The 23,347-nt window shown below is 52.5% G+C and overlaps 1 protein-coding gene across 3 annotated transcripts in view; it reads left to right on the forward strand.

The window, feature by feature from the left end:
• The window catches only part of KLHL29 (kelch like family member 29), a 295,554-nt gene that overhangs the window by 234,630 nt on the left and 37,577 nt on the right, over positions 1 to 23,347 (forward strand). For all 3 annotated transcript variants that reach the window (XM_032497107.1, XM_032497108.1, XM_006192714.3), the window contains one exon: positions 1,560 to 2,072. In XM_032497107.1, the coding sequence (XP_032352998.1) occupies positions 1,560 to 2,072 (513 nt within the window). The remainder of the gene's footprint in view (positions 1 to 1,559; positions 2,073 to 23,347) is intronic.

The following is a 23,347-nucleotide window of genomic DNA, read 5'->3' on the forward strand; positions in this document are numbered from 1 at the left end:
GACACCAGGCTAGCTCACAGTGATGCCACCTCCTATTCTTCAGGCTGAGAGACGATCCCCCTGAGCTGGCTGGCACTGTTCCACTCACATTTGTCTGCTCCTAGTTTTCTCCAGCTTCTCTCATTACCAAAATCAGAACTATTTGTTATACATATTTATTATGTGCCTTGTTCTGTGTGTCACCTCGTTGCTCACAGCAAGTTGGTATTACTGACCCATTGCAGATGAGGAAACTGCCTCGGGGAAGGCTTCTGCTGAGGTCAGTCAGTTAGCAAGGGCAGAAACAGGACTAAAATGCTGTCTGTCCGGTGCCAAGCCTGGCTTTCCACCACTGTGCCAAGTGGCTCCCCCTCTGGACAACTCCTTGGAGACAGCACCCACTGGTGGTTGGCACCATCTTGGCTCCTGCCCTGCCTCGAAATTATCTTTCTGTGAGAGAGCTCCAAGCCCTACCTTCCAGCCTCGGGCTGGTGGTCCTGAGTGGCTCCCCCAGTCCCCACTCTCCTTCAGTCTCCACCCTCAATCTACAATGCCACTCCAGAGGCACCATGACAACCAAGGTGGCATTCAGGTGACAGAGACTGGACCTGGACTTATTCAATCAGAGGTGGCCCTCCATGTCACAGTATCTTCCAGCTTCACTCACTGGCCTGCTTGGGTCACATCAGTGTCAGCTGAGTTCAGGAGGGCCTGGGCCCTATTCTGCCTGACTTAGGCACAGCTGGCTTTGCATCTTGAATTGGATCCCAGGAGGTATGTCTGACCCACTTGTTCAGCCAAAATTTCCTTCAGGCCCAAAATTGACTTCCCTTGTTTCCGCCAGGGCTGGCCACACAGAGGTTGGTTAAGACAAAGCCTGGCCCCCAAGCAAGGCTCAGGAAAGCAGCCCCTGCTAGCTTTCTCCCACTGCCCCTACCCATGGCTTTCCCATCCTGCACCACAGGACCTTTGCACAGCTCCAGGCTCTGACACTCTCACCTTGCCCAGCCAGACACCTGCTATCTTCACAATCCAGCCTTCTCCCCGCCTTTCTCAGACAATAATTCTCCAGAAAGGAAGGGAAAACGCCAACATTTATAGAACATTTAACACACGTCAGACACTCTGCTAATTTGGGGAGTTTTTTTCAAATACATTTTCCTCATTCAATTCTTCCAAGGAGGCATATGAGGTAGGTGCTGCTAGTTCTATTTAACAGATGGGAAGAATGAGGCCCAGAGGAGATAGGCAACTTGCCCAAGGCCCTTAGTAAGTGGAAGAGTCATTTTGAATCCAGATCTCTTTGAAGATCTCCACCTTTTTCTCGCAACTTTTGTTTTGTCTCAACCTCTCCCAGGCAGATTGTGTTTCCTCCTCTGAGCCCTCATGGCCATGTTTATATACTCCTAAAGGACTTATTTTGTGCCACTGTAATCACAGATCCTTAATCTGTGAGCCCCTGGACACAGGTATCTCGTCCACCTCTGTGACCCTGGCACCCAGCCCAGGGTCAGGGGCGGTCAGTGTTTGCTGAGTGAATGTGTAACGGGTAGATGACATCTCTTCCATCTCCCTTGCAGGCACAGGGCCATGGGTGACCACAGTGGCCGCCGGGAGCCAGCCTGCCCTGATCGCACACTCCTATGGAGTGGCCCAGCCTCCCACCTTCAGCCCAGCTGTGAACGTCCAGGCCCCGGTCATTGGGGTGACCCCCTCACTGCCTCCCCACGTGGGGCCCCAGCTCCCGCTGATGCCAGGCCACTACTCGCTCCCACAGCCGCCCTCACAGCCACTGAGCAGCGTGGTGGTCAACATGCCTGCCCAGGCCCTGTATGCCAGCCCACAGCCCCTGGCTGTTTCCACACTGCCCGGTGTGGGGCAGGTGGCCCGCCCAGGACCCACCGCTGTGGGCAACGGCCACCTGGCAGGGCCCCTGCTGCCTCCACCACCGCCGGCCCAGCCGTCTGCCACTCTCCCCAGCGGTGCCCCTGCCACCAATGGGCCCCCCACATCAGACTCGGCCCACGGGCTGCAGATGCTACGGACCATTGGCGTGGGGAAGTATGAGTTCACCGACCCCGGGCACCCCAGAGGTAAGTCCGGCTGCCCACACGCTCCTGTGTGCCCATATCTGTGCCTCTCTATGTGGTCACTAACACAGCACGGACAGGGGTCTGGGCCCTGGCACCGTGCTCTCCGGCGGCCCCTCACTGGTTTCATCCAGGCTGCAGGGGGGCCTCCCCTGCCCAAGACAGCCTGGCCTCAGACGGAGGAGGCAGAGGGGAAGGTGGAGGGCAGGACAAGGAAGGCGGGGGAGTGTGAGTGCACAGGAGGAGGAGGGGAGGGGAGAGCCTGCAAAGTTCCGGGGCCTTCCGCCTTCAGCCCAAGCCCAGGCCATTCTCACCTCTGTCCCAACGGCAAGCCAAGTGCAGGATGAGCAGGAGTCCTCTGCCCTTATTAGGGCTCCAAAGAACAGTCCCTGTGGGGACTTCTCCGTTTTCCACTCATGAGGACAGAGAACTGTCTGAGTCCCTGGCCAGAGAAGCACCCATCCCCCAGCCATTGGATGAGAGCAGCTCCCGGGCATGAGGCAAGGCCCAGGAGACACTCCTGGACCATCCTGAGCCAGTTCAGTGTTTTGTTTCAAGGACCCACAGGTGGTTCTGTGAGTCTTCAAGAAAGAGCTCTTCCAGCCTTGGCCTTCATTTAACTGCCCCCACCCTGCCAGCCCAGGGCAGTTTTCATTCTGGGGAACGCCAAGGCAGATCCTGGAGGACAGAGCCTGGGGTACACCAGGAAGGGGTTCTAGGCTGAGCCCCAGCCCGAGGGTTAGGGCAAAGGGCATCAGCAAACCAGCCTCACTCCCCATGACTGTCTGAAGGATTCGTCCGGCCAGAATGCAGAAGTGGATGGTGGGAGGACTGAGGCCCACAGACCTGAGGCTGGTGGGGCTTATCTGCCCCAGACTCGCATATACCATCAAGCTCCAGTCAGCCAGCCTCTGCTCCCACCGAGTGGAGAGGCGAGGCAGCCATACCTGGACCCTGGTGCAGGCAAGAGGATACATAATGGATGATCTGCCCTGCTGGGTATCCAGGCCTCCTTTGAAAGGGGAGGAGGTGGTCTAGGCAGTGTGGACCGCAGGCATGACTTCTCAGCCTCCCTACTTATAACCCCTTGAGATGGCATCTCTTGGTGTGGCGGGAGTGGGCAGACCAAGGACTCCAACCAGCTTTTCGCATCCAGCCTGCTCTCATGAATTTCTATCTTTATCCCTTCGAGCAATTTTCAGGCCTTGTCAAGTGTCCCAACAACAAAGCCTTGTCTAGATCTCTGTTGGGTTTAATTCCGGATCTGATTGCGCCCTGACTGCCTTTGTTTTGGAAATCAGCACTAGTTTTAAATGACAAAATTATAGAAAATTACATCTAAATTTTGGTAAACTCTTGCTTTGTTTAAGATCTTTAAAAAAATTTTTTGACTAAATTCATTTTTTTTTGTTTGTTTGAATTGTTTTGGTTAAGCTCCCTCTCCCTTTAAAAAAGAAAAAAAAAAACTTACTCCCAGTTTACATGCTGCCAACTCTGACATACTGGGTACTGGGTGTTCCGGCTGCTCCCAAGGCTGTGCCAAAGCCTGAGACACTGGGTGGGCTTCCCTCCCCCAACCCTGCGGGCCCGCCCGGGGGGCCTCCTGGGGCTGACTGAAAGGTCTTGCCAACTTGCCAGTTTCAGTCATGCACCTAGGAAAAGGAGTTGTTCTGTGCAGACAGGTAACTGGCCCAGATGGGACTGGTCCCTGGTTTAGAGCTGGGATCCACCTCCCTGAAGCTGCCAGGCACAATTGCATCTGATCATTGTTAGGCATCTGAGTCCATAAGATCAAGAAGCTATCGGTGGTAGAGACAGGTCCCTGCTGGGCCCCCGTGTGCGCTGGGCCAGCAGGCCCTTGCAGGCCACGCCTCTAACATCCGTGTGGGACCAGTCAGTGAGAACTATCCTCTTTGGGCCTGAGCCCACAGACAGGAGGGGAGAAAAGAGGGGGTCCCAGGTAGGGTTCACTCTTCCAGTCCCTATGATGTACATTCAGCACCAGGTGAGGGCAAGGGATGGTGCAGGCTAGAAAGTGTTCCCGGCCCCGCCTTCTGGTGAGCCAGCTAGAGACCCCCAGCTCCAGCTGCTGACCGGCCCGTCATGCTGACTTCCATGGGTTTCCAGTGAGCCGGAGTGTCTCCAGAACTTGCATTTAACTCGTTTCTCTATTTACGGCTCTCATCAGCTGATTTAGTCCCTTATATTTGTGGTGAAGAAAGACAATGAAGTAAGCAGTATACACACACCTCCCAACTCAAGCCTGGGTGGTTTTTTTTTTTTAAGGTAATTTCTCCTTTCATTTCTAATCTTAAAAGCCTTTATTGCTAAAGCTATAATTTGTCTGTCAGCTCTAATGTCAAACAACTGCATATTTTTTAAAATAAGAAACCTGAATTTTGAAACCAAATCTTTGAAACTTGCTATGTGAGAATCATATTCCTGACAAGACCACGTGGGCTTGGATGTGGGTCACTTTTAATTTTGCCCCTAGGGATTTTACATCTCCGAAGCCCAATTGATTTCACACTCTGAAATGACAGGCAGCTGGCTCCGAGCGGGAACCAGGAGGCCCTGCGTGATGGCATCAACACTACTCAGAACTCTGCTTTAAAAAAAAAAAAAAAAAAAGAACTTTCCTTTTCTCCTGTTCTCTGTTTGAAAGCTTGCCCGGCATTATAATAAGATCCACCATAGAACTCCTTGAGATCTAGCTCATTAAAGCCCCACGACGTTTCCTACCATTGTTTGACGTGACAACCTGGACTCTCGCGGGGTTGAGTAATTATGGAGAGATCCCCTCCACGAAGAACGGGTCTTGCCAGCCAGAAGGATGGGCCACTGGTATTTTTAGACTTCATTAGTGCCCTGATTTTAAATTTCACATTTTGTTTCTTGTAATTATCTTCCCATCGGCTGAGCTGAAATTTCAGTTGGGGCTCCGTTAGTCTGCCTTCCCAAAAAGGCCATTGGGGCTTTAATTTAAAACTTAACCAATTGAAAAATAAAGGTAGTGTGGAAATGCTTTTTGATTTGCAGTAGGTCAAGCGATTGTCTCTCATCTGTGACTAGAGAAGCCGGCTTGCGTGGAGCTCACTTTAATGAGTGTTATTTAAATGCATTGAGCACATATAGATTTTTCTTAGGAAACTTACAAGATAAACCTTTCTTTCTCGAAGAACAATTTGGGGGTGGGAGCAATCTGTAGGATTTCTTTTTTTTTTTTCCTCGATTATATATTGAAAACTAATTAAAATAGATTTCATGTGTGCAAAGCGATAAGGGAGGAAAAAAGATTTAGTTCCACTTGAATCCCGTTATAAAACACCTGAGCCATCGGTCTTGTTGGATTGGAACTCCTGGGCAGCGGTGGTGGCCAGCATCAGGTCTTGAGAGCCCTCAAAGTCTAGTGTCACTGCCCCGGTAACACGTGAGCCCACCTGTGTCACCACAGGGGTGCAAGATATTCATGTCACTCTTTCTAGCCCCTATCTTCTTCCACAAAGGATTTTTGGTGCCTAAGAGCATGGCTGGAGACCCTTTAAAGCCAGACACTGGGCCTAATGGTGAGCAGTAGAAAAGCTATTATATTTTCCCCTGCATGTCCAAGGAGCGAGAAGCCAGGCTGCACCTGCTCCCTCTTGCTTCTGGACCAAAAAGCAAAGTCCAGGGTGACCAGAAGTGGAGGGACCTGTCTCTTTTGACTTGCGATTTCATAGGCCTAGGGTGAGGGGCCATGAGGATTCTCAGGGCCGGGTGTCATGCAGTGGGGTGTGTGTAGCCCCTTCCTGTGGCTTTGTGTCTCCTCCTGTCCCACCCTTGCCCCTGGACCTCCACCCTGTAGAGCTCTGTCTGCCCTCATGCCCCTTCTGCTTGGACAGCAGCTGCCCCTGTCTCCACAAGTGGCAAAGACAGGATCCAGCAAAGATACTTTGAGGCAGAGTGAACAGCTGTGTGACTGGGGCAAGTCTTCTAACCTCTCTGAGCCTTCCTTCCCTCATCTTGAAAATGAGATGACAGTACCACAATCATCGGGCACATAGGAGGATTGAATGAGATCATGGGCTTGCCTGAACACAGCACTGTGGCCACTTATCACTGAAAACAGCTGTTCATGTCGACACGGGCCCCAGGTCTGAGGAGTTCAGCAGAGAGAGAGGCTGGTGGAAGGGTAGAGTGCAGGGTCCCCTCCCCAGTGCAGAGGAGATGGAAGAAGCACAAGCTTGTTCACAGGGCTGGCAGCCCCTGGTCAAGTGTTTAACGGGAGGGCCATGTTCCCCATCCCTAATAGGGAGTGGAAGGAGACACCTTCCTGGCTGGGGGACCCAGGACTGCTCCCCCCAGCCCTGCTCCCCAGCCCTGGCGCCCAGCACAGATCTCATCTCTCCCTGCGCCAGCTTCTGTCATGCCAGGGCACACCGCTCCCTCAATAAACATTCTGGAAGGAGCTGGGGGTGCATGATAAAGCTGTTTGCCGACACATGGTTATCCCAGAGCCACAAAAGGTCCCAACTGAAATCATCTTCCCACAGATCTGCTCTTCCAGTGTCTCTGTCTCAGATCCGCCCTTATGCACTGAGTCTAGAAACTTTGGTTCTGCCTCCTCTGGGTTGATCCTCTCCTCTCCATCCCCACTATCACCCACCTTTTCAGACCATCATCACTCCTAGCCTGCATCGGTGGCCTCCCAGCCCACGGTGTGTCCCCTCCAGTCCAGGTCCATGCTGCAGCCAGAGTGATCTTTCCAAAATACAGGTCTGGTCCTGTCATTCCCCGCTGAATGCCTCCAGCAGCCCCACTGCTCTTGGGACAGAGCCCAGCCCTTGACATGGTCCTTCAGGGGCCGGCTCCTGCCTGCCCCCACCCCTCCGCTTCATCTCTTACCGTTCTGCTCGCAGGCTGCCCTGTAGCCACTCCGCCCCCTGAGTTCTCCCCTGTCTAGCTTGCTCTGGGCCTTGGCTGAGTGCCTGCAATACACTTTGCCTGTACCTGGGTCATTCTCCCAACTTGACTACGAGCCCCTGGATTGGGGGCAGGCAAGGACTGCACCCCATTTCCACCCCTAGTATCCCAGCCAGTCCCTGGCACTAAGAGATGCTCAGGAAGAGTTAGGGGAACAAAGGCACAAAGCACTGGGCTGGGAATTACCCAGTGAGGTTCTGTGACTTCTCTGCAGCTGCCTCCTCCCTTTGTGTGCTGACGGCAGGTTGGTGCTTGAGGGCATAGATGTAGAGGAAAGTCCGGGTGAGGCTTCATTCTGCAGCTGCATGGTCACCCTCCACACCTGTCTCACACTTCTGGGAACAGAAGTCCTTCTGTTTCAAAGTTGCTCCTGTACCCAAGCACGTCCACCAGATTACTTGCCCCAGAGCATATGAGATCTGAAGCTCTGCCTCAGTCTCCTCATCTATAAAAGGGGAATAATAATAGAACCAGCTTCTTACAGTTGTGAGGATTGATGGAGTTATTTTACATAAAGCCCTTAGAATAGTGCCTAGCACACTGTAATTACCATAAAAGTGTTTGCCATGATGATTTCCACTCCTGGTACCAGGACCATCTTTCAGTGTCCATGGCCTCTTAGGGGCCCAGGGTAACATGAGAAAGCCAAAGACCAGTTTGCCTTCCAGAGTCTTAGGAGATTGCATTAACATCATGATGTTCGAAGCATCTGGCTCCCGGAGGTCCACTTTGTACAAAAGAAAATTGCTTTCTCTCCTGGTAACATTTTACAGCCCTCCACCGTCACCATAACAACCAGAAGGAACAAGCCCATTGCTGGGACCTTTCCCCTAATTCCAGGGGCTATTTGTCTTGGGAGGGCTCTTCCCAGCCATCCACGGGGCTCTCAGCATTCTTTGACATTCAGTTTGATATTGGGGTGCCAAGGACACTGCAGGGGTCCTCCTCCATGACCATATCAATAGATGGAACAAATAGAATTGTGTCAGTCCTGCAGACCTACCAACCAAGGCTGCAGGTGAAGAGGGGGTTGGGAGCATGTGGCTGGCGCATGGCAGGTGGCCAGGAGCCCTGGTTCTGCACCAGGTTGCTTGGGTAGAATTCAAATTCCACTGCCCACTAACCCAATGAACTTGGCTAGGAAAGTGGTATCTCTAAACCTCTAAGTTATCTGTGACATGGGGATAATCATAGTGCCATCTTCTCAGACATGTTCTAAGGATTTAATAAAGTATGTAGAGTCTTAACACAGTGCCTGGCACAAGTCTGCTGACAATAATGTTAGCTGTTGTGATTACTGCCACTACTGTAAATTCTAAAGAATCCTGAGGGGAAAAATACTGTGTGGAGCACCTTTGGCTCAGGATACCCGTTATTTTTACAGCAAGGGTGTCCAAAATATCTCCCAGATCTGACTGACTGAACACTCAACACAAATCTGGAACCAAACCCACAGTCCCACCATTACCCTAACATTCCCCTTTCCAGCCCCCAAATACACAGTTTCCCCCAGGAAATACATGACTTGGAGCCTGTGGAATTGAAAGTCCATCAGCCCGAGGGCTTTCCTCCTCGCCTGGATGGTACCGGCCCCCAGCCGGCCTCAGAAGGGCCTCCTTCCCTTCACAGGGCTCTGGCCTCCAGGGGTTTGTTAATCATTAATTGGAGGGTTGTCCAGGGCTTAACGGTTTTGTTAACAGATCATTTGACAATGAATGAACCAGGCAAGCGGAAAGAGGCTGCAAAGCAGCCTGACCACCCAGAGATCGTGTCACGTTCGGAGCAGGAGGTGACCCCTGCTCCCCCGCCTGTGTACGTCCCTCTCGGGGCCCCACTTCTCAGCAGGGCACAGGCCGAGCGAGGCACTGTGGGCCCTCTCCTCCCAACCTGGGAGTGTCACATGGGTTTTCAGCCCCAAATCTCTGCTAAGCATCTCTGAGGTCAGAAATCCCACTCTGCCCTAACTGTCTGGCAGGCAGGGCCAGAGGAGTCCAGACGCCAGCAGGAATGCAAGGGCTCTTCGATGGGAGCAAAGGGAGGGAACATCTCCTTCCTGGGGCTTCAGGAAATGGTGCTGACCCACAGCAGGAAGCCAGCTGCCCTGGTCCCAAGCCCTGCCTTCTCTCAGGAGTGGCTGAGCAGACACCAGCAGGGGTGACCACTAGGTTCTGGACCACTGACACTCAGAAGCCACTGACAGGCTCGAGCCATGTCACCTCCCTCCCCGCCACAACACCAGGCATTTATTGAGCAACTAATGTGTGTAGTATTAGGCACCTATTGTGTGCAGGGTCCACACTTGGCTTCTCCAGGCAAAAGATACAAGGCAGTGGGTCAGACGCATGCCTCATACAGGTCTCGGCTCCTGCTGAACGTGAGGCCTTGGTGATGCCCACAGTGATCCAGACACCATGCCAGGCACGGGGAGGGATGGAAGTCTTCCTGGAGGAGACTGTACTCTACGTGGGGGATCTGGGGGCCAGTAATAAGAGCTAAGAGGCTGGAAAAGAGAGGTCAGTGTAGACTGGGCCTTTAAAGACAGTCGGAATGCTGCAGAGGAGGCAGGTAGAAGGCAGGTAGTTCCACAAACACCGCATCTTAGGAAGAATGCTTGAGATAAGCACCAGTGACCCAGAACTGTGATTTCTCGATATATTCGCCACCACAGTTACCTACACACGCTTCTACTCAAATGGCTCATGGGGCTTGTCCTGATCCGGGACAGGCTCAACTAGTGATTTATGCTGAAGGGCCCACCCATGAAGTCCATTCTCTGAACTCTTGACATATAAAGTCCAGGAAGCCTGGGCTTTCCTCAGGCTGCCTGGCTGTCCCCGTCAGAGATGGCGCAGTAAGGATCCGTGATCTTGGGCAAGAGGCCATTTTCTCAGTCCCCAAGGCCATTCCGGTCTTACAGGGTGAAGACCACTGGCTCTCCATGAGCTTTCATCTGGGAAGGAAGCACTTGGGGGCCGCTAACCCCTGACTGGGAAATCAGTGCACACCCAGGGTCCAGGAATTCTTTGCAAACCTTCCTGTTACCTATCGTAACAGACATTAATGGTGAGTTTCCTGTTGCCTGACCACCATTCAAACAGCCAATGTGTGCCTTCTTGACTAGGAAAGGCATGTCCTGTCAGGCTGACCCCTAGGGCTTTTCAGTTTTCGAGGATGGGAATGAGTTTCAAGAGGAGGAGACTGGGCAGGGGTGGCATGCCTGCTGCCCGTCCCCGTGTGATGGGCAGGTAACGGTACCCCAAGCCATGACACCATGGCACAAACCTGGCTCAGTGAGAAACGATTTGGTTGAAACTATATCCATTCAGGAGTGCACTGATTATTCTAGAAATGAAAAAGGCAAAAAAATACACACATAGTAGGTTAGGAACACAAAACATTGTACAAACTGACTATACTACAATTAAATGGGGAAAAATGTATATATATATACACCGTTTTCAGTGCAGCTCCGAGAAAATGTTCTTCTTTACTTTCCAGCTCTCCCTGCAGCCTTTTGGATGCCCGAGCACAGCGCCCTGAACTGTCTGGGCTTTGCCCACAGGCCTCTCACTGCCTTCTCCTCCCCTCCTCCCAGTGACCTCTCAGTGTCATCATGGCTCAGTGTCTCAGACCCAGGTCTACACACGTCCCAGGCAAATATCTACTAGTTTTTTTTTTGACCACCTTCTGCAGGGCCAATGTCACGAGCTACGTATGAGTCGGCTCAGGCCGCCACAACACAATACTGCAGACCAGGGGTCTTAAACAACAGAAGTGTGTTTCCTCACGGTTCTGGAGGCTGGAAACCCAAGATCAAGGCGCCAGCAGGGCTGGTCTCTGATGAGGCCTTGGCTTGCAGCTGGCCATCTTCTCTCTGTGTCTGACGTGGCCTTCCTCTCTCTGTGCGTAGTCCCCTGGGATCTCTTCTTATAAGGTCCAGTTGGATTAGAGCCCCACCCTTATGCCCTCGTTTAACCTTAAGTACCTCCTTAAAGGCCCCATCTCTAAATACATTCACATGGAGGGTTAAGCTTGCAACAAGGATTTGTTGGAGTTGGGGGGGGGGGCAAAATTCAGTCCATAGCAGGCTCAGTATGGGTCTAGTTGGCAAATGGAAAAGGTGGCCCCTTCCCACAGCACAGTGACCATACGGTGACAAACAATGTAACTGCGGGGACTTTGAATGGTTTATAGTAATATGAACCTTTTCATAAATTTGTTATTGTCATTTTTTTTTAATCTTCAAGTCGCTCATTCTGCTCCCAGTTAACTGAGCACTAACTGTGTTTTCCATTATTAGAATCATCTGTGTTTGGGGTTTACTATTTACTTCCATAGAACTTTCATGCTGGGAGGGATCTCAGAAGCCACCAAGTGGAAGCAGGAATCTGCCCTCCACCACTGGGGACTTAGCAGCGGCCACCCATTGCTAGATGGTTTATCCTGTTAAAACGGTCAAGAGCTGTCTTCCTGTGACTTCCGTGGTCCTGCCCTCTGGGGCCATCAGGGCAAAGCTGGCCCCTGTTCTACATGACAGCCCTTCAGATTTGTGATGGCGACAGAATTTCCTTTTCTAGAAATATCTCCAGTGATCTCAGCAGTTCATCCTGTGGGATCCTTCAGTCCTTTGCCACACTCGGGTCCTGCCTGGTCACACTCCACCTTGTCCATGTGCCTCTTAAAGGGATACCAGGCAACAGGGGACAGTCACCTCTTTGGTCCAGAGCATCACACTGCAGATAGTCTAACTTTTCTACAATAAGCATGACTTATTTGTGTAAAACACACACTTATAAACATACAGCACACACACTCCAACTTCTGAATTAAAAGAAAAGAAAAAAAAAATCTTACAAAAGCCCTACTGTCCACTACACTGGTTCTTTGGGGTCTCCTGCCTCCTCCTCCTCATCAGGATCAGGATTGTGGCACACCCCCTTCACTTCGGAGCCCTTCTGCCCCATAGTCTAGGCCATAGCAGCAAGTTAACCTTTGCACTCTGTTTTCAAAATTATTTCCTTTTGAGTCTAGGGCTTAGATGTATCTCAGCTCAGCCCACCCCGCCCCCACCTCCCAGCTGTGTTTTCCTAAGAACTCATCACCTGCCCCTGTGTCAGTGAGATTTCGCTCCTAAGCAACACTCCATCCCCCTCCTTCCCAACCATCCGGTCCCTCCCCCACCACAATAGTGAACATTAGAGTAGGATGTTACCTTAAAGGTCATGTTTCAGGTGGGGAAACAGGTTCAGAAGTGTCACCAAGACACCACAAGAAACTACCTGTAGCAAATTCCCTATGACACCCCCCTCACCCCCTAGGTGCCCCATAAAATTACTTCATCTGCTGCTAGAGGTTCTTCATCCTAGAAGCTTCCCTCTCCCCGCAGACTGAAACTCACGTGGAGACAGGCCTGGGGGCTGCCTGGGCTGCACTGGGCCCGACCACTGTGCCTCTCCAGGCCCTGCCTGTGGGGCACACACCACCAGGCCGCTGTGATCAGAGCAGCAGAGCGCACGGGAGCCCTGTGCTCGCTGGCAGCTCCACAAGGCATGAGTGGGAAGACAGGGAAGGACAAGACACCCACACACTTACAGGGGGGCCAAGTCACAATGGCACCACATGGGCCAGGTCAGTGATGGCGCTGGGAGTGCGGTTTGATGGGGAGGAAATGTCCAGCAAGGAGAGGGAAAGATGACAAAGCAAGCTCTGTAACTCAGGCCCCAGGCCTCACCCCGTCACCCCCACGGCTGGGGGCTGGTCCTGGACGTGCCTGTTTAGTGCACTCTTCTGAGCAGAGTTCCGCCCTCCAGGTCTCTACAGATACTGGGTGGTTTCTGGTTTTGTTTTTCAACCTGACCTTTCAAAACTGCTGTCATATTGTGGTTATTTCGGTATATTGAGGCCCATCTAAAGGGCCCAGCTCCTTCCTAGAAGCATGAACACCTTTGGTGGTCAGCCACGCTTGGCCATTAGAGTCCAGAGCCCCTTCGAGAACCAAAACAGTGGCCCAGTTCACATGCGCAGGATGGCTTACTCTTGTTCAGACCTCAAATAGAACCTGTTGCCTAGGCCTCAGAGGCCCCTAAGTTTAGGAACCGCCATGTGGTGATTCTGAAGGCTCTTGGACCATCTGGCCATTTGAACAGGCAGCTTTCAGAAATTCTGATTGATCCAAAAATAACTCCTGTATTTTCGGTCTTCCCTCTACATGGAGATGTTCGTTACCTTCTTAGACTAACCCACAGTTATTTACGAGGCAAGGTTTTTTTTGGTGTGGGCAGTGGCTCCAGGATTCCTAATTTAATGTCATTTGTTCCAGAAGGCAGAGAAGTAGACGTGTGTCCTCCCCCAAGTCTTCACAGTAATGACACCAACCCGGACTATGAGGCTGGCCCTGCTGGGTGGTCTTGGGCTGTGAGTCAGGGACCACTGTCCCAGGAGAGCTGGCGGGCGACGCTGGTAGATGCAGCCTTGTTTTCCAGGAAGGGCCTGGAGTGGGGAGTGGACGTTTATATTCAGTATCTATTCACTCTGTATTTATGTAATCCTTGCTGCTGGCCTGTGAGGCAGATTCATAGGTAGAAAATCAAGGCCTGGGTGAGATGCTCACCAAGGATACATCGTAGAACGGGAGTGGGAGTCAGTATCAAAACCGCCTGCCTCTGATGCCCATCCCTTTTCCACCACACCACACCTTGATGTTTCAGTGGCAGCCTGTACTGTCATGAGGCACGTTTGGGCTAAGGATGGGCAAGTCCCACAGGGGCTGTCTTACGCCTCCGAGAGTCATGCGTCTGATATTCTCAATATAAACTGATGATTCTTGGGTTCTTTCCTCATCCCCAAAAGTGCTGAGTGATGGGTGGGTGACTGCATGGGTGGGCCTAATTCTCAAAGTAAATTCATGGGGGACCTTGGGCCCTTTGAGGAAGCTGCAGACAGGGCACTGGCCACCATGGGAGCTGCTGGAGCTGGAAAGTTAGGCAGATTCCTTCCTGTCGCTGCATCTCCCACGCCTTATACAAAGTATTACCAGCGCAGTAAAGTTAATGGAGCCTGTCACCCTGCGAAAGAGCCAATTCTGTGCAAAGATGATACATCTTTGAAGTTAATGAGGTCTATTAATCGAGCTTATGCCCTTTTAAATGAATGAAATTTTTGAAATCTACCAAATAGCAACACATCCATTCAGAAGTAGTTGTGGACACCTCCTATCTCTCTCACCAATGGACGTGGAACCACCAGGGTAGAGCTCTGGGTATTGGCTTCCAGTTGACATTTAGCACAGCCTTCAGCTCCTGGGGAGCTCAACAGATATGTCTGACTGTCCATTCTTGCCCAAATCAGCCCAGTCCAGCACAGCCGTGGGGACTGGACAACCCTGTGGTAAATAATGCAAGGGAGAAAGTGATCAAACTGAACCTCAGATCTCTTGAAGAGCATCCAGCCTTTAGGCTTGGTCCCAGGATCAGCTGGGAGAGCCGCACAGAACATAGCTAGACTACCGGCCCTTCACAAATGGCCACTCCAGGTGGATGTGGGGCTGGGTGGTCCCTGGCTCGGGGAACAAGAGCAAGGAAGGAAGGAAGTGAAGACTTGGAACAGGCTGAGCAGAAACACGAGGTCTGGCTCAGACCAAACAGGGCCCATCATGCCACGGCCCCTGGGCTCCCTGAATACACACCGACATTCTGCCCAACGTCAGCCTCCTCCCTAGCTAACGCCACTCACAGTTGCTGAAGAGCACAAAGTGATACTTGTTGTGCCCACAGAACATCTGCTGAAGGCAAAACTTGTGTTTATAGCTCTTCACTTCAAAAAACTGGCCGTGTTATAAAAAGAAAGGGACCATCTGTCCCTCTTCTGGACCCTGGCGCCTCTTGGAAAAGATTTCTGTGCAAGAAGGCAGTGAGAAGTCAACACTGACTTCAGGGGACTATTTTGAGGCCGGAAAAGAATGGTGCCTCCCTGCCGAGGGGAAGTTGAGGCGGCAGATGAAAGCCGGCTTTGTGGAGGCCAGGAGATGGCAGGCACCGCGGGAAGGAGGTGGGGAGCGGCCGGCTGGCGCTGCCCAGATGCTCCGGCTGTGTCGGGGGCCGCCTGGGAGGACAGAGGGATGTGAGGGCAGGAGGGGAAGGACCGGGAGGCCCTGCAGCCCCAGGAGAAGGCAAGAAACAGTCAACACCAGTTTGCTGTTGCACAAAGTCAGAAATCATCCGTTTGCATCCATCTAGCCCAGTTTATCCAGCCCTTCTTATCCAGAAAGTTCTGCATCTTGGGGGCCACCGTGGGCTCAGTGATACCCTCCCAGGGGCTGGTAACTGAGGCCTACTTCCAGAGTGCACAGGGGTCCAATATGTCTATGAGGCCTGCTCCGCACTTGTCTGCCTCAAACCTTCTGGCACCAAGATAGAAAAGTCAGTCATGTGAGAGGCCAGGAGAGGTGGGGTGGGCATTGAGGTGGAGCTGAGGTGGGCACGAGGTGGGACTTCAGAGGAGAGGGAGTCCCTGGCTTCCCAGCCACATTCTCCCAGGCTGGGCCCCCACTGATGGCAACTCCCCAATGAGGCTTTCCCTTCCCGGTCTACACGCCAGATGTCTCAGCTCATTGGTTCTGAAACAGCCCTGCTCATTCTCCCTCCCTCACTCCCCCTGCAGAAAAAAGTTGGGTTTCTACCAGATTCCAAGCAGATTCCAGAAAGCCTTGGTTTGTGAGCCTAAGGCTTTGAGGCTTATTTTGTTTCAGATCCAAACCTACTTTCCTTCTTAGCTTCTGTCCCTGGGATGGAAATGGGGCACAAGCAGCTGGAGGACAGGAGTGGGGTCCTCTGAGGACACCCCTCATTCCCTTCCTGCTTGTCTCTGACGGGGCACCCCCGCTGGCTCCTCCAGGGACAAATGAATTGAGAGTTTCACCTCCATCCTGAGGAAGGTTCTCAAGTCCTCATCCATGTTCTTTAAAGTACTGAATTCCCCCTACTTGAGTGCAAGCATTTAGATTCCGAGGACGAAGGCAGTTCCTGGAATAGCATATTCAAGGCTCCCAGAATCCTAAAAGGTCACACTCCTTTTATTCTTGCTTCTTTTCACTTCTTTTCTGTTCTTATTGATTTCTTTGGGCACATAAGAAAACACAGTAGGAAAAGCCTGCTACTTCCATTGAAATAAAATATTCTGCAGTCAAACCACATACCATAAAGAAATAATTGCAGTCTGTATATATTGCTAATGGACATCTCTCAGCAATTCTCTGTCTCATAAGCTTTAAACACAGACATTAGTATAAATATGCAGAAATCCCCATTCGGGCAAATTACTCTGCATTTCTGAACAGAAGGAAGATTAACCATGTGCTGATATCTTTGAAGGAGCTCAGCAGAGCAGGAGAAAGTCACTGGCCCTCTCTGGGAGGGAGCTCGGGACTCTGTGAGGCCTCGAGGACAGAGCTGCAGGCCTGGCTGGCATCCTCTGTTCCCCTGAGCCCAGGGCTCCCCTGGAACACAGGGGAGGAGCTGGCCCCATCCTGGCCAGATCAGCCTCACCTGAGCTGGATGGTCACCTGGGTGTCCTGCTGCCGAGGAGCCTTACAGGTTCTCGTGGGTGCAGGAGCGGAGAGACTGAAGATGCGTATTTTCCCCTGGCCTCTCAGCTGCCTGGCAGAAGCCCTCAGGGACCAGCAGGCCCCTGAGGAGAAAGGCCCACAGGGGCCCTGCGGAGGTTTGCAGAGGATGCATCACCAGAGCCTGCAGTCTCCCTCTGAGGCCCCACACTTGGCCCCTCCTCCCCTCCCCCCTTTCCCCCCGCCCCACTTACTCCCACCGAGGGCCCCACACTCCCCCACCAAGGCCGGCATGGTGGGGGGGAGCTCTGTCTTCCACGGCTCTGCAGCCTGTGGCACCAGAGCCTAACCCAGCCTCAGCTTCCAGGGTCTGTGACGGAAGTCCCTCCCTTTCAAAAAACACCCCTCACCCTGGTCACCAAGGTGGGGAAGACACCCCCGTCAGCTCAAGTTGCTCAGTCTGGGGGTGTCGGAGTCTGACCTCCACTGACGGCTGATTAGAGGGGAGGCAGCAGAGGTGGGGGAGGGCAGCCTGACTCGGACACCCCCACAAAGCTCACAAATGTCCCCCCATGTTCTCAGCACAGGCCACCGTGTCCCCTCGACAGACAGCGGCTAGGGGCTCGGTTTTCCCTGGGCTGAAACAAGCACGGAAGCAGGCGCGGTGGGCCAGCCCGGAGGACCACCTCAGGAACTGCGGGCCTGCCTTGTGGTGGGATGTGGGAGGTGAATTATGAGCCAGTCAGGAATCACCACGGAGCCAAGGGAGCCTGGCGCGCAGAGGTCTTCTGGTTATTTATTTTGTGTTCGCCTGCCTTTCCCACAGCAGAATTGAACGCAGAGTGAGAGGAAGGCAATATTTACATTCTAAGGCAGAGGAAAGGGACTGGGGCCTCTTAGAGCTGGAGCCGCAGCCCCGTGGCCCCACCTGTGGCAGTAAAGTCTGGGCGGACAATCAGAGGGTCTGGGAGCAAGGCTGTCCCCAGCCCCAGACCTCCTATGAGGCCAGGGTTCCTATAAACCCCCGGTTCTCAAGCCAGAACTCTGAGGCACCAGCCTCAGCCAGAAACGGAGGAACACAGGAAGATCAGCTCCTCTCCTCAGCTAACCCCAGCACGCGCAGACTTCACTCACCCGTCTCTCCAGCGAGCATCTTGATGGTCTATTTTCATGTCTGTCTCCCCCACTCGACTGTGAATGACTTTAGAACACCCCCGCCACAGCCGATTTAGCAACTTTATGTGAAATTTTAAGATACCCTTTTCTCAAGACCCTTGCCTGCCACCTACCAGAAAACTGTCACAATAACTAAAGAAACCTATGGTGATGCGAAGTGAATGGCGTCCCCTGGAGGTGTGCAGTGTGCAACCCAAGCAGCCCATTAGTGACTCACAGAGGGTATTACCTCCCCTCACCCATAGAAGGCGCTCTTCTAAGCACATGAGTCCAAACCCTTCAGTGGTCCTCATTTCTCACTAATCTCCCTCAGCTGTCACTCGTGACTGCTGCCCCTTCCAGCTACCCAAGGTGTGGCTATGGTGAGCCCCAGCTCCCCCCTCCCCTCAGCCAACACTGGCCCGTCTCTTCTGATTCATGCAGGTGCTTCCACCCGAGCTGCGACAGCTTGTCCTCCTGGGCGAAAGTCAGGTGTGGCCTCATCAGGGCTTCGCAGCCACCATCCCCAGACCCCCTGTGACCACCAAACAGAAACCAGAGGACCCTCCTGAGGAAGTGTAGAAAACAGAGTATGTACAGGCCTGCCAGAGAGTTCCCAGAAGGGCAGAGAATTCCAGGAAACGGGAGTCTTCCATCCCAACAAAAGCTGGTTCTAGCAGCCAAAAGGGAGAGAGGGATTCAAGTTACTGTCCTCCAGCCCCCAACCCTTGAGGCTCCAGACCCCTGGGAATCCAGCGCTTCCCCTGGTAGCAGGCAGTGTCATGGCCAGAATGAGAGCTGGGAATGATCAGGGGCATCCAGCCAGCCTCTATCCTGGTCAGTTGGTAGGAAGGAGAGAAGCCCAAGCTCTGAACACTCCATACATCCAGGAGACCCTCCTGAGGAGGCACCAACTGTACAGGGGCACCTGCACGTGTGTGCACAGCCTCCATCTGCCTTCATCAGAGGCTATAGTTGGAGTTGGGCTTGGAGCCCTCCTGGCACTGGAGCAGGAGAGAGGGGAACATGGTGTATAATCCCCCTCCCCAGAGTAGGTCACTTCTCTGGAAGGGTGTGGTCTTACCCATCTGAGAGTAGAGACACACACACACACACACACACACACAAACCCTTGGCCTGGGAAGGATCTCCAAAAAAAAAAAAAAAGAACAACCTCCCCAGCTAGCTAGGAAGAAGGGCAGAGAGATGATGAGTCATTGTGGCTTTGGGCTCTGAAAAGCTATTTGCTGGGAGCTCTGGGACCAACTGCAGCCAATGCATGAGTGAGGATGCCTCTCTGCGTGACTGTGCTGCCCAGCCCTCATGAGCACGCTGAACCCATCTGCCCTTGAGAAGGAGGGCCAGGGAGGTCACCAAACATCCTCCAGGATCCATACTCCACAAGGGTAGGGCTTTGCGTCTGTTTCGTTTATTGCTGTATCCCCAGTGCCTGCAACAATCATATCTGTTGAATGCATGAGTGAATAGAATAAGTGAATGAATGAATGACTGTAGCTGAAAGTGATCCATTCTGCCCACGGTAGTGAAGCATAAAGCTTACCACAGTGCTGTGGACACAGGATGGGAGTCTGGGGGATGGGATAGCTTGAGCAAGGGCATCGAGGTGGCTCCAGAGTTAGGGTGTCTTTAAGGCAAAAGTCACGCTGAAGAAAGCTGTCCTCTTTCAGTCATCCTCTTTGATTTTATATAACTTAATTGAAATGTTCTGTCCTTTGTCACATTTTGTCTTGTCCACTTTTGCAGGGTTTAACCTTATTATCTTATTATTGCCCACTGACCAGAGGTAACTCCCTCTCTCTTGGATTCTGGCCCTGTGCAGGATCACAGCACGCTCCTGAGCAGGGTTCCTCTTTCCCCTGAGGGGTGGTTGTAACCTTAGGGGCTTTGGCCATTTAAGCCCTTGGCCATTCGTAGAGCTGCCCAGGGGTGATGTAGCTTCCAGTCTGTGGCCACTGAGTTCACCAGCCTCACCTGGGGTCCCAGCCCCTCCCAATGAGTCCACTCTGCCTTCCCTCCTTTCCTGAAGGTCTGCGGTACCCACCCCACCTCAAGTCCAGAGCCCAGGCCCCTCCCCCCTCTCCCAGATCCACGGCTTGGGCTTTGCCTTGGCTCCTCCTATCCAGCCTCGGGTCCTTCCCAAGGAACTCACCCAGCAGGCCCCACCAGCCAGCCCTGCAGCTGGCCTCCCCAGCCAGCTCCACCCAGCCCTGACCATCCACGTCCCCCTCCTCTATCTACATTGTGACCGTTTATGATGCTCCTTGGACCCTGGGCCTCACCTTCCCAAGTGACCCCTAAATCCCCCTAGGCTCCTGGGCTGGCCCTGACCTGCTCTGAAAAAGGCGGCTAGGGCAAGGAGGAAGCAGCCAAATACAGTAACTTGAAATTATAAAAGCAGGGCTTCGAATTAAGCAGAGTTTGATTCAGATCTTGCTTCTGCCACTCTGTGGCCAGGGACAAGTTACCCTCTCTGAGCCTCATTTTCCTCATCTGTAAAATGGAGACCTTCAGTCATAGAGTTGCCGAGAGAATAAAAGGAGATAGTGTAATCTGTGGATCTCAGCGGCGTGGCAGGAAGCACACACCGTGGGGGCTTTTCAAAGTGCAGGTGCTGCCTCCCCTCCCCCCACCCCAAAGAAGGCGACAGCGGGTGGCTATTGGGTATATAAGACTTACAAGTCAGAAAGATGGCTGAGGGCGGCGGATGTAAAGTCCCCCTTGGCCCAGCACCTGATACGTGGTAAACAACCCACAAAGGCGCTAGTTTGCTCCGTTAGGTTTTAATGTTAGATGCTTGAAACTCCTTGCCGGCCTTAAAGCCCTGCCCAACACCCAGAGGCAGAGGCTCGCGGCTGGGGTGCAGGCGCCCGCGCGGGGCTGGGCCCGCGGCTCTCGGGAGAGGGGAGGACCCGCCCCCAGTGACGTAGCCCGGGCCCGCCCCCCGCGCGCACGTGCCGCCAGGGAGGGAGGGACCCGGAGGGAAGGACCGGGAGGTTCCCCGGCGTGCGGCGGTGGCGCGTCTGCAAACGCGTATTTGCATATGCGCAGGCTGGATATTTATAACTTCTCTTCAGCCAGTTCCAAGTTATTGATGTCTTAAAGTGACTTTAATCTGAGCCTTCTTTTCTTCAAATGGGCTTTTGATTTCCGGAGTGATATTATACATGGCTGTAAGATATTGACTGAGCGATCGCCGTTGTGTTTTCAATGTGCTGATGCTGAAAATCTGCGATATAAATAAACTTCCTCTGGTAGAAACATTATAAAGCACAAGCAGCAGAAATTTATGGAAAGAACAGATTAAATGCTTAGACTTAAATTCTTCAGCTTGCTGCTTGCCCTAAACTGCTGTGTCTGGAGTTTGGGCTGCTGATTCAGGTGGAAAAAATCAAACGGACACATCGCTTGTCGGTGCATTTTTACTATGATCTATTGTGTTGCCAAAAGAGAAAGCTCAAAAGCTGCCATTGATAATCCTAGTTAAAACTTGGAGCATAAATTATTAAGACGTGTAGTTTCTTCTCGGAGTGGTTAGGGACTGGGGAGTGCAGCACAGTAAAGAAATACAACATCAATATGTGCTTATGCATTGTAATGTGGGACATTTTTATGCCCATAATAAAACATTCCGCCTACAACTATGTTTATGAAAGCAACAGATAGGAAGATCCATAATGCCACTTAATAGAGTTAATCACCTCCCATCAGAATGGTTTAAAAGGCTTTTTATTGATGTTGAAAAGCTCTGACCATAATTAATACTCCACACACTGTCAGGTGCCAATCAGAGGGCTGGAGGCAGCAAAGGGAAATTTCTAGCACATTGGAGCTGGGAGAGTTCTCAGAACTGGGTCCATTTATCTGAGCTCCAGGTTTTTAAATCAGGAATCTAGCCTCTGTGTCAAACACTGGCTGGGGCTTGAAGTTCTAAATTTTAAACTCTGGGGCTCTAGATGTAAATTCTAAGTTTGTTCTAGGTCATGGGCTCTGGACTGGTTCTACCCTCTCAACTCTAGACTCCAGGTGACCCACTCTGGGTCCCTGCGTCTTGAGTGAGATGGCCCTACAGCACGTCTGTATCCAGAGCAGGGGAAAGGAATGAAAGGATGCTTCCTAACAGTCTTGATTTAGTTTCCTGTTAGTTTGGTGGATCAGGTTGACCACAGAAACTTATGCTGTGTGCCCTCCCTTCACCTCTGACCATTCCAGCCAATTTTCAACAAAGAAGAGGGAAGCACTCCACTCGTTCATGGCTGGCCTGCCCCAAATCATCACATGGGTGAAGGCTGGTCCCTCAGGACCACAGCCTGCCACGGAACAGACTCAGACTTACTGGCCAGGCCCGCAGCCAGCCAGCCTTGAGGCTCTGGGGCTAATCACACCCCCTTTCCTTCCAAGGAGATGGCTTTATCTCGTTTGTCCCTTATCACACAGCTGCTGAGTGATGGGAGCCACAAGGAATCTCCCAAACAGCCCAGAAAAGCTGAGGAGGTGAAGGGTTAGCCTGAAATAATTAAAGAATAAAATCGCTCTTTAAGAGCTCAATTTGAGCCACCAAGAGTGAAGCAGGCAGCAGGAGATAGCGCTTTCCAGGGGTGGAAGGCCCTCTCTTAGGTGCCCAGGCAGCAACTCTGGGGAGGCTGGTAGCTGAGTTGGAGCCAGCTGGTACTCTAGCAGAGATTTTTCTAAGTGTGAAAGCTCTTTTTCCTCTTGCAGATTTGGGCCAACAAGAACTAAGAGTGAACCCTGAGGGCAGCAAGTGGAGGGAGGATGGACTTTGAGGCTAAGCTCTGTCTCGCAACACCACATGGCATACTTCTCTTTGCTACTGGACTCCCAGGGCACACAGGGGCTTGGAGGGTGGGTTGTCACCACAGGCTCAGAGATTTTTGTACTTGCTGGGAAGGTCTTTGTAAGAGCTCTTTATTAAGACAGAACCCTACCTGAATTGACTTCTGGCATCCGCCTGAACCAGTCACTGGGTTTCCATCACAGCCTGAAAGGATTGCACCTCCCCACCGCCAGCATCACCCAGCATGAGAGCTGTGCTCAGGTGAATTGACCTTTCAGCTGGGGAGGCTGTCACAGACATGGGCTGTGCATTGGGTCCCTGAGGGACGCTGTCTACAGCTGCCCTCCACGACATGAGCACCCTTGTGAGGACAGGTCACGCCTCCCCATCCCAAGCCCTGCACAAGTCACAGGGACAGCTGGGGAAGATCACGAGGCATGGGTGCTGTGGGGGAAAGGCTCTCTGGGTCAGCCAGCAGAAACGGAGTGACAGCCTATTATGCATAACAAACAGAACCCTCATGGAGCTCACATTCTGGCTTCTCAAAGCCTCCCAAATAGCCATGGCCTCCACTTCCTGGATGAGAGAAATAAGAACTTGAGTGTGACCTTTCCAGGGCTGTGCACAGCAGCTAACCCTAACCCAAAACGCCAGAGCCTGGTTTTCAGGTGGATCTCCAGGGTCACATCCCAGCCCCTCTTGGGGGAACTCCCTCCACCCCAGGCAGCCACTGGCTGAGGGGAGTGTCCCCGGCTCGGGGAGGACACCCTGGTAAATGTTGAGCCTGCA

The sequence above is a fragment of the Camelus ferus genome, chromosome 15 (genome assembly GCF_009834535.1).
Source record: "Camelus ferus isolate YT-003-E chromosome 15, BCGSAC_Cfer_1.0, whole genome shotgun sequence".
NCBI lineage: Eukaryota > Metazoa > Chordata > Mammalia > Artiodactyla > Camelidae > Camelus > Camelus ferus.